General features: G+C 48.1%; 1 protein-coding gene across 2 annotated transcripts in view; it reads right to left on the reverse strand.

Moving 5' to 3' along the window:
* The window catches only part of adcy5 (adenylate cyclase 5), a 255,344-nt gene that overhangs the window by 28,870 nt on the left and 214,424 nt on the right, over positions 1-12,050 (reverse strand). For both annotated transcript variants that reach the window (XM_055638793.1, XM_055638792.1), the window contains exon 10: positions 470-617. In XM_055638793.1, coding sequence (XP_055494768.1) covers positions 470-617 — 148 coding nt within the window. The remainder of the gene's footprint in view (positions 1-469; positions 618-12,050) is intronic.

Genomic DNA, 12,050 nt, shown 5'->3' on the forward strand with positions numbered 1-12,050 from the left:
TCGAAACACTAAACCGCTCCAGTAGACCGTGCGTGCAGGTGGACCGGACTTTGGAAATGGCGCCAAAACATGGAGCTGCCCGCAGGGTGGTGGTGAATCTGTGGAGTTCATTGCCACAGACGGCTGTGGTGGCCAAGTCAATGGATATCTTTAAAAAAGAGACAGATAGATTCTTGATTAGTGCGGGTGTCAGGGGTTATGGGGAGAAGGCAGGAGAATGGGTTTGAGAGGGAAACATAGATCAGCCATGATTGAATGGCGGGGTAGTCTTGATGGGCCGAATGGCCTAATTCTGCTCCTTTGACGTATGTGTAAATATGCAGTAAGAATTTTGCTGTGCGGTTGTGCAAGTGACATTGGACTGATGGAAGAGAGAAGAGTACAGCACAGGAACGATCTGGGCTTCATCCAGTCCCTCGTTGGGCTGGGTCGGGTCGGGGCGGGGCGGGGAACATGGACGGACACCCACCTTCTTTTCCAGCTCCGGTTTGCGGAAGGTCAACAGGAACTTGCGCACGTGCTCGGAGCGCAGGCGGTCAATGCTTCTGGCATCGATGGCTCGCCCCAGAAACTCGTCCACCTCCTCCTCCGGGTTCATGTTTTCTTGGATGTTTCTGCTGAAGGAGAGAACGGAAACAAAAAATCCACATCTGGCGTTGCAGTAAGACAGGGCGGCCAGATAAGCCTTTTGGCCTTCGTCTGTCAGATTATTGAGCAGGTGCAGGAAGGAACTGCAGATTCTGGTTTAAACCGAAGTTAGACACAAAAAGCTGGAGTAACTCACCCGGACAGGTAGCATCTCTGGAGAGAAGAAATGGGTGACGTTGTGGGTCGAAACCCTTCTTTATTGAGCCTAGAAGTTAACTTTTATGATCTTAACATCTGTAGTTGGAAAGTTACTAGAGAGTATTCTAGGGGATAGGTTATACAGGCATTTAGATGGACAAGGGCCGATTCGGGATAGTCAGCGTGGTTTTGTACATGGGAGGCCGTGTCTCTTGAAGACGTGACCAAAAAAGGTCGATGAGGGCAGAGCTGTCGATGTTGTGTACATGGACTTCAGTAAGGCGTTCGACAAGGTTCCTCATCGTAGGCACCCCTGGAAGGTTAGATGGCATGGGATCCAAGGAAAGATAGCTGGATGGATAGAAAATTGGCTTCATAGAAGGAAGCAGAGGGTGATGATGGAAGTTTGCTTCTCGGACTGGAGGCCTGTGACTAGTGGTGTGCCTCAGGGTTCGGTGCGGGGCCCCGTTACTGTTTGTCATCTGCATCAATGAATTGGATGAGAACGCACATGGCATGACTTGCAAGTTTGCTGATGATACAAAACGTTTTTCAGTGAATGCAGATGCTTGTGAAAAATTGCAGCATGATCTTGCTCAGTTGGCCAGGTGGGCTGAGGAATGGTTGATGGAATTTAATGAAGGTGTTTGGGGTAATGAAGATGGGGGTGTTGTATTTTGGGACATCTAACAAGGGCAGGACCTACACAGAGAATGATAGGGCTCTGGGGAGTGTTGTAGAGCAGAGGGATCTCGGAGCAGGTGCATGGTTCCTTGGAGGTGGCATAATAAAGGTTTTTGGCACATTGGCCTTCATCAGTCAGGAGTATTGAGTAAAGATGTTGGGAGGTCATGTTGCAGTTGTAAATGACATTGGTGAGACCGCATTTTAGAATATTGTGTTCAGTTCTGGGCACCATGTTATAGGAAAGATGTTGTCAAGTTGGATAGGGTACAGAGAAGATTTACGAGGATGTCGCCAGGACTAGAGGGCCTGAGCTATAGGGAGAGGTTGAGTAGGCTGGGTCTCTAATCCTTGGAGCGCAGGAGGATGAGGGGTGATCGTTTGGAGGTGTACAAAATCTTGAGAGGAATAGATCTAGTAGATGCTCAGAGGAGGGGAATCGGTAAAGATGAAGGGGTAAAGATTTAATAGGAATCTGAGGGGTAAAATGTGGTGGGTGCATGGAACAAGCTGCCAGAGAGGTGGTTGAGACAGGGACTATTGCAACTTTTAGGAAACAAATTAGACAGGTACATGGATAGGACAGGTTTGGAGGGATATGGGCCAAATGCAGGCAAGTGGGACTAGTGTAGCTGGAACATGTTGGTCGGTGTGGGCAAGCTGGGCCAAAGAGCCTGTATCACTCTATGACTATGATTACACCTCTAATTTGGAGGAACACTAGTGGATAGCTCAAGGATCAGATAAGTACAGAGACCAGGACAAGAACAGGCCCTTTGGCCCACAATTACCGTGATAAACATGACGCTAAGACCAACTCTTAACCAACTGCACATAATCCATATCCCTCCAGATCCGTATGCAGACACCGTCCAGCCATAGTCATAGAAGCAGAATTAGGCCATTCGGCCCATCGAGTCAACTCTCAACCCCATTCTCATGCCTTCTCCCCATAAACCCTGACACCCGTACTAATATGAATCTGTTAATCTCATTGACCTGGTCTCCACAGCCGTCCGTGGCAGTAAATTCCACAGATTCACCACCCTCTGACTAAAGAAATGCCTAAAGGTATATCTTTTATTCTGGTCCTAGACTCTCCCATGTGGAAGCATTCTTTCCACATCCACTCTATCCAAGCCTCTGCCGCAGAGGGTAGTTGAGGCCAGTTCATTGGCTATATTTAAGAGGGAGTTAGATGTGGCCCTTGTGGCTAAAGGGATCAGAGGGTATGGAGAGAAGGCAGGTACAGGATACTGAGTTGGATGATCAGCCATGATCATATTGAATGGCGGTGCAGGCTCGAAGGGCCGAATGGCCTACTCCTGCACCTATTTTCTATGTTTCTATGTTTTACTATTCAGTCCGTTTGAATGAGTTTTCAAAGTTCCTCATATTCCAAACTTCCAGCGAGTCCCGGCCCAGTGCCAACAAAAACTAATCATACGTTAACCTAATGATTCCTGGGATTATTCTCATAAACATCCTCTGGGCCCTCTCCAACAGCAGCACATAACGGTGGTGCAGCGGTCGAGTTGCTGCCTCACAGCGCCAGACACCCGGGTTCAATCCTAACCACGGGTGCTGTCTGTACGGAGTTTGTACGTTCTCCCGTGACCTGCGTGGGTTTTCTCCGGGTGCTCCGGATTCATCCCACACTCCAAAGAGGTACAGTTTCGGTGAATTAGCTTGGCATAATAGTATATCGTCCCTAGTGTGAGTAGGATTATGTTAGTTTGCAGTGATCGCTAGTCGGCACAGACTCGGTGGGGCCGCGCTGAATCTCTAAACTAAACTAAACTAAATCCTTCCTCAGATATGGGGCCCAAAACTGCTCACAATACACCAAATGTGGTCTGACCAGTCCCTCATAAAGCCTCAGCATTGGAGTAACTCAGTGGGGCAGGCAGCATCTCTGGAGAGAAGGAATGGGTGACGTTTCGGGTCGAAGCCTGTTTTTATACTTTAGTCCTCTCCAAATAAACGGTCGGTGTGGGAATGGGAAGGGGAGTTAAAATGGTCAGCGATCGGGAGATCCAGCAGGCCTTTACGGACCGAATGCAATAGCTATCTATCCTTGGCTTCAACCATCCCATCTATGACCCAGAAGGCCTAGACCTCCCCTGTGAAACCCCACGCCAGGAGAAAACCAGTGTTTGATCACCATTAATTCAGGAGAAGGGATCTAAGGGTCCAGCCTTAAATGCACCAACATTTCCCGGCTTACTGGGCTATCCCAGTTAAGAATTGACAATGTCCCAGCAAGCAGATTACCTTAGGTAGACACAAAAAGCTGGAGTAACTCAGCGAGACAGGCAGTATCTCTGGAGAGAAGGTGATTCTGAAGAAGACTGAAGAAGGGTCTCGATCCGAAACGTCACCCCTTCCTTCTCCCCACAGATGCTGCCTGACCCGCTGAGTTACTCCAGCTATTTGTGTCTATCTTCGGTTTAAACCAACATCTGAAGTTCCTTCCGACACAAGCAGATTACCTTCCCTGAACAGAACTGGTGAACCAGACGGAGCTTTACCAAACTGGTAATACTATCACCAATTATAGCTTTCATATTTTGGATTTAATTCATTAACAATTTAAATCCCCCTTGTCAGACTTGAACTCATGTCATTGGGCTAGTGACCCCATGGAACACGTCTAAGTTCCTGCATATCGAAATCAGTCATAGAGGTCATAGTGTAATAGTGTTGAAACAGGCCCTTCGGCCCAACTCGCCCACACCGGCCAACAATGTCCCATCTACCCTAGTCCCACTTGCCTGCGCTTGGTCCATAACCCTCCAAACCTGTCCTATCCACGTACCTGTCCAACTGTTTCTTAAACGATGGGATTGTCTCAGCCTCTACCCTCTATGTGAAAAAGTTACCCCTCGGATTCATATTCCTTTTTGCCCCTTCACCTTGAACCTCTGTCCTCTGGTCCTCGATTACCCATCTCTGGGTAAAAGACTCTGTGCATCTACCCGATCTATTCCTCTGATGATTTTGTATACCTCTATAAGATCTCCGCTCATCCTCCTGCGCTCCATGGAATAGAGACCTATTGTCGGTGCTTCGAGAAAGCTGGTACTTTATGGGAGCTGATGCATCGTAGATTAGCTTAGTTTAGAGGACACAACATGGAAACAGGCCGTTAGGTCCATCCGACCAGTGATTCCCCCACACACTCGCTCCATCCTATACACACCAGGGACAATCTCAATTTTTTTTACTCAAGCCAATTAACCTACAAACCTGTGCGTCTTTGGATTGTGGAAGGAAATCAGCGCACCTGGAGAAAACCCACGCAGTCACTGGGGTAACGTACAAACTCCGTACAGACAGCACCCGGTGTCAGGATTGAACCCAGGTCACTGGCGCTGTAAGGCAGTAACTCTACCGCTGTGCTGCTGTTCTGCCCCAAGACTCTTGTTCAAGTCATTGATCGAATCAATACAGCATGGAAACAGGGCCATCATCTCATATTGCCCATGCCAACCAAGATGCCCCATCCACACTAGTCCTACCTGCCCACCTCCAGCCCATATCTCTCTAAACATTTCCAATCCATGCACCTGTCCAATGTCTTTTAAATGTTGTTATAATTTCTGCCTCAAATACACTTCACGCTGCCTGAGCAAGGCCACCAGCATAATTAAGGACGAGTCTCACCACAAACACTCCCTCATCTCCCCTCTCCCATCAGGCAAGAGGTAGAGAAGTTTGAAAATTCACACTTCCAGAGTCAGGGACAGTTTCTTCCCAGCTGTTAACAGGCAACTGAACCGTCCTATCACCAACTGGAGAGCAGTCCTGAACTACTATCTACCTCATTGGAGGCCCTCAGACTATCTTTAATCGCACTTCACTGGAGTTTATCTTTCACTAAATGTGATTCCATTTATCCGGTATATGTGCACAGTGGATGGCTTGTTATAATCGTGCACAGTCATCCCGCTGACATTGAAACATAGAAAATAGATGCAGGAGGCCATTCGGCCCTTTGTGCCAGCACCGCTATTCAATATGATCATGGCTGATCATCTAAAATCTCCCCATATCCCTTGATTCCTTTAGCCCAAAGAGCTAAATCTAACTCTCTCTTGAAAACATCCAGTAAATCCAGGTCTCCACTGCCTTCTGTGGCAGATAATTCCACAGATTCACTACTCTCTGGGCAAAAAGGTTTTTCCTCATCTCAGTCCTAAATGGCCTACCCCTCATTCTTAACCTGTGACCCCTGGTTCTGGACTCCCACAACATGGAGAACATTTATCCTGCTCTAAACATTGCTCTGACTGGATCACAAGCAACAAAAAAGCTTTTCACTGTACCATGGCACGCGTGACAATAAACTAAACTACCTCTTCTGGCAGCTCATTCCATATGCCCACCACCCTCTATATGAAAGGATTGCCCTTCAGATTCCTATTCAATCTTTCCCATCTCACTTTGCACCTTTCACACCTCTTATAGACAATAGGTGCAGGAGTAGGCCATTCAGCCCTTCGAGCCTGCACCGCCATTCAATGTGATCATGGCTGATCATCCCCAATCAGTACCCCGTTCCTGCCTTCTCCCCATATCCCGACTCCGCTATTAAGAGCCCTATCTAGCTCTCTCTTGAAAGTATCCAGAGAATCGGCCTCCACCTCCCTCTGAGGCAGATAATTCCACAGACTCACGACTCTCTGTGTGCAAAAGTGTATCCTCATCTCTCCATATCCGTATGCAGACAACATCCTGCCCCTCCCCCACACCACCTCCCATCCCCCCCCCCCCCCCCCCCAGCCCACCACCCTTTAGGAGGTCAGATGTAGGAAGGAAAATGTACAATTAATTAATGGCATGACCCTCAAATGTCATTGATGTACAGAGGGATCTTGGGCTCCAAGCCCATAACTCCCTTACAGCGGCAATACAATTAGTGGGAAGCAGGCATGGGTCGGGGCATTGAGTATAAGGGTCAGGATGTCATGGTGCCATTCTGTTTATTTCACATTTGGAGTGTTGCGTGCAGTTCTGGTCACCTCAATATAGGAAGGACGTGGAGAGGATGCAGAGGAGGTTTACCAGAATGATGCCTGGATTAGAGCTGGTATTAGCTATGGAGGGGTTGGACAGACTTAAGATTGTTTTCTCTGGTACAGCGAAAGATGCGGGGAGACCTGACAGAAGAAGATAAAATGACAAGAGGAATAGATAGGGTAGACTGCGGGAACCTTCTTCCTGGGATGGATACATCAAGTACAATAAGCATATGGATGGGCAGGGAATTGACGGATATGGGTTCCCGATCTGAACCATCACCTGCCCATTTTCTCCAGAGATGCTGAATTACTCCAGCATTTTGTGTCTATCATTGTTTTAAACCAGCATCTGCAGTTTATTTTCATTACATTGGATTACGTGCAGGCAGGTAATAGTGGGTCTTAGCATCGATTGCACAGACACAGGTACAGGTATATGGATTTAAGATAGAACTCTAGGGGCTAGTGGAGCCAAGGGATATGGGGAGAAGGCAGGCACGGTTTATTGATAGGGGACGATCAGCCTTGATCACAATGAATGGCGGTGCTGGCTCGGAGGGCCGAATGGCCTCCTCCTGCACCTATTTTCTATGTTTCTATGACACCATGGGCCGAACAGTCCGTTCCTGTGCTGTACTGGAGGCAGACACGATAACAATGTTTAAGAGGCATTTAGGCAGAAGGATTAACGGAGCAGGGAATAGAGGGATGCAGGCAGATGGGATTAGTTAAATAGCATCGTGTTTGGCACAGACATTGTGGGCTGAAGGGCCTCTTCCTGTGCTGCACTGTTCTGTTGGATTTCACCTGCTGCACTGGCCTGCAATGGGCAGCAGAGGGCAGTCTTGGCCCTCGGGTAACCTTTCAGCCTCAGGCCTGTGTGAGAAATCTTTCTTTCCGAAGATGCTGGAGTAACTCAGCGGGACTCTCTGGATAGAAGGAATGTTTTCACCGCAAGATGCCGTGTCTTCTGCCGCTCAGACTCTAACCTCTGGAATTCACATCCTTAACCCTGCCTCCCGGCACTTTCCCATTAATTGGTTCAGTTTATGTGTAGGAAGGAACTACAGATGTTGGTTTACACAAAACATAGGTACAAAATGGTGGAGTAACTCAGCGGGTCAGGCAGCATCTCTGGAGAAAAGGAGTAGGTTGACATTTCGGGTCGGGACCCTTCATCAGACTGAGCTGCCTAATTAGAGACACAGCGTGGGAACAGGCCCTTCGGCCCAGCGAGTCCGTGCTGATCAGTGATCATCTCGTACACTAACACTATCCTAACACATTCGAGACAATTTACAATTTTTACCAAATCCAATTAACCTGCAAACCTGTACGTCTTTGGAATGTGGGAGGAAACCGGAGCACCCGGAGAAAACGGGAAGAACGTACAGACAACACCCGTGGCCAGGATCGAACCCGGGTCTCTGGCGCTGTAAGGCAGCAACTCTACCGCTGCGCCACCGTGCCAGTCAAGCTTCTCCCTCCCTCTTGACCAAACATCGAGTTACCTTTTGAACCAGTATCTTCCGTGATTGAACATACAACAAGCACAGCACAGGAACAGGCCCTTCGGTCCACAATGTCTGTGCCGAACATAATGCCAAGACAAATTCTTATCTGCCTGCATATAAACCATATCCCTCCATTCCCTGCTAACACATGGGCCTATCCAAAAGTCCCCTAAACGCCACTATCATATCTGCTTCCACCACCCTAGCAATGTGTACCAGGCACCCACCATCCTCTGTGTAAACAATGCTTGCCTGCACATCTCCCAGGAGCAGAAATAGGCCATTCAGCCCATCGAGTTAACTCTGTCATTCAATCATGGCTGATCTATCTTTCCCTCTCAACTCCATTCTCCGGCCTTCTCCCCATAACCCTGAAACCCGTACTAATCAAGAATCTGTCAATCTCCAATTTAACAAGTCCCAAATAACTTGGCCTCCACGGCTTTCCGTGGCAACAAATTCCACAAAATATCAGAGAGTAGTGGGCAAAGCTTTAAGGTGAGAGGGACAAATTTAAGGGAAATGTGTGGAGCAGTTTTTTTTACACAGAGGGTGGTGAGTGGAAGCATTGGTGATCATTTTCCAATGTTCAATAGATTCAGGATCAGTTCCTGTGGATTGGAGGATAGCTAATGTTATCCCACTTTTCAAGAGAGGAGCGAGATCTTCGTCTTCCTCCCAAAGTTAAATCACCCCAGTACTGGTATATGTCGTTTTTTAGTTTTGCTTAGTATAGAGATACAGCACGGACTCGGTGGGCCGAAGGGCCTGTTTCCGCGCTGTATCTCTAAACTTAACTAAACTAAACTAAAAATCAACATATTCCAGTACAAGGGTGATTTAACTTTATAACACTGAGTTCTAATGTGGATCAGAGGTATTATAGAATTACAATATGTTGTTAGAACATGGCAGAAAGGATTATGCTCAGCTGGTGAAGAACGGAAATGAAAAATGACAAACTATTAGATTAATTTGTGCATTCAGGCAACGGTCTGCTTTCGAATTTGATTTGAGATTATATGAGAATTAATTCTGCAGAGTGGTTCAGCTCAGGAAGGAACTACAGACGCAGGTTTAAACTGAAGATAGGCACAAAATGCTGGAGTAACTCAGCGGGACAGGCAGCATCCCTGGACAATGTTGAAGCAGGGTCTCGAGCCGAAACCTCACCCATTCCTTCTCTCCAGAGATGCTGCCTGTCCCGCTGAGTTACTCCAGCATTATGTGTCTGTCTTCCAGTGCAACTCTACCACTGCGAACCGTACTGCCCTTCTTCAGACTGAGAGTCAGGAGACGTAGGTACATACGACAATAAGCCTAAACTTAATTCGCCCAAAATCGGTCAAAGAGGATCATAAGTGATAGGAGTAGAATTATGCCATTCGGCCCATCAAGTCTTCCCCGACATTCAATCATGGCTGATCTATCTTCTCCTTCCGAACCCCATTGTCCTGGCTTCTCCCCATAACCCTGACACCCGTACTAATTAAGAATCTTATCTATCTCTGCCTTAAGGGCCTGTCCCATTTGGCCGTCATTTGCGTGTCAAGCAGATGGCGTGCAAAGATTTTGTACCTCACAAAACCCTGGGACGCTGCGCGTGGTCGCGCGTCACTGCTTATGTCATCGCGCACCATACGCGCAATACGTGCATGTCACGATGCGCGCGTCATGCGTCGTGACGCGCAAATGATGTCGTGTAAATTACGCGCAAATGACGTCCAAGTGGGACAGGCTCTTTTAAGATATCCACTGACATGGCCTCCACAGCCTTCTGTGGCACACAATTCCCACAGACCCGCCACCAAGAAGCCTGGCCTTTCGATCGGCGTTTTAAAGTTGGAGGCGATTAGCCGTTGCCGCCCACCGACGATTGTGAGAGAGAACAGCTGCGCCCCGGCTGTTTTCTCACGGTTATGTTGACACAGAGTGGGATAAGTTCCCAGGTCCGCACAACCGCGCACTTCAACACCGGCCCGCCCTTGGCAGCGGCCTGGTGCTTACCTGATATCTTTGATCTTTATTTACCTCTGTGAAACTCTGTAACAGGATCCCCGACCGACCGCAGGTCTACAGGTGTGAACGGCATTGTTTACCTGGCACCGTTCCTGTGGGGTTTTTTTTGGGGCAGCTGATCTCTCTTGAAGTCGTGTCACTGTTGCATAGAATTTAACAGGGGACCCAATCGGCGACGGAAGGGGGGGGGGTAACAAACAAACAGGGCGTGTTGAGTAATGCCAGCTTTTGTGGCACTGCTGGGAACAAAGGGGCAGTAGTGGACTATTGAATGAATGCTGACGTTTCAGGTCGAGACCCTTCTTCAGACCCTCACTTCACCATCAACATGGAAAATAGGTGCAGGAGTAGGCCATTCGACCCTTTGAGCCTGCACCGCAATTCAATTTGATCATGGCTGATCATCCAAACTCAGTATCCTGTACCTGCTTTTTTCCCCATAATCTCTTGATTCCCTTAGCCCTAAGAGCTAAATCTAACCATCCCCGCATTTATTTATTTATATCTGTAGAGACAGAGAGATACTGCATCGATTCACGTACGCCTTCGTGAGGTTGTGAGGTTATCCACTTTGGTGGCAAAAACAGGAAGGCATATTACTATCTAAATGGGGTCAAGTTGGGAAAAGGGGAAGTACAACGGGATCTGGGGGTCCTTGTTCACCAGTCAATGAAAGTAAGCATGCAGGTACAGCAGTACTGAAGAAAGCGAATGGCATGTTGGCCTTTGTAACAAGAGGACCTTCTGCAGTTGTACAGAGCCCTAGTGAGACCACACCTGGAGTATTGTGCACAGTTTTGGTCCCCTAATTTGAGGAAGGACATTCTTGCTATCGAGGGAGTGCAGCGTAGGTTTACAAGGTTAATTCCCGGGATGGCGGGACTGTCATATGCTAAGAGAATGGAGCAGCTGGGCTTGTACACTCTGGAGTTTAGATGGATGAGAGGGGATCTCATTGAAACATATAAGATTGTTAACGGTTTGGACACGCTAGAGGCAGGAAACATGTTCCCCATGTTGGGGCAGTCCAGAACCAGGGGCCACAGTTTAAGAATAAGGGGTAAGCCATTTAGAACTGAGACGAGGAAACACACAGAGGGTGGTGAGTCTGTGGAATTCTCTGCCTCAGAGGGCGGTGGAGGTCGGTTCTCCGGATACATTCAAGAGAGAGCTAGATAGGGCTCTTAAAGATAGCGGAGTCAGGGGATATGGAGAGAACGCAGGAACGGGGTACTGATTGGGGATGATCAGCCATGATCACATTGAATGGTGGTGCTGGCTCGAAGGGCCGAATGGCCAATTCTGCACCTATTGTCGGGGTCATGATGGTACAACGGTAGAGTTACAGCGAATGCAGCGCCGGAGACCCGGGTTCAATCCCGACGACGGGTGTGCTGTCTGTATGGAGTTTGTATGTCCTCCCCGTGACCTGCGTGGGTTTTTTCCCCCCCCGAGATCTTTGGTTCCCTTCCACACTCCAAAGACATACAGGTTTGTAGGTTAATTGTCTTGGTAAATGTAAAAATTGTCCCTAGTGGGTATAGGATGGCGTTAATGTACGGAGATCACTGGTCAGCACGGACCCGGTGGGCTGAAGGGCCTGTTTCCACGCTGTATCTCTAAACTAAACTAAATCCAATCCAACACTACATCCAAATCCTACACTAATCTAATCCAATAAAAGCGATTTTCACTGTACTTCGGTGAAAGACTCGGGTAGAGTGGATGCAGAGCGGATGTTTCCACTAGTGGGAGAGTCTGCGACCAGAGGTCATAGCCTCAGAATTAAAGGACGTTCCTTTAAGAAGGAGATGAGGAGGAATTTATTTAGTCAGATGCTGGTGAATCTGTGGAATTATTTACCACAGATGGCTGAGGAGGCCAGTCAAAGGATATTTTGAAGGCAGAGATAGATAGATTCTTGATTAGTACGGAGGTCAGGGGCAGAAGGTAGGAGAATGGGGTTAGGAGGGAGAGATAGAGATAGAGCCATGGTTGAATGGCGGAGTAGACTTGATGGGCC

This window comes from Leucoraja erinacea, chromosome 7, assembly GCF_028641065.1.
Source record: "Leucoraja erinacea ecotype New England chromosome 7, Leri_hhj_1, whole genome shotgun sequence".
Lineage (NCBI taxonomy): Eukaryota > Metazoa > Chordata > Chondrichthyes > Rajiformes > Rajidae > Leucoraja > Leucoraja erinaceus.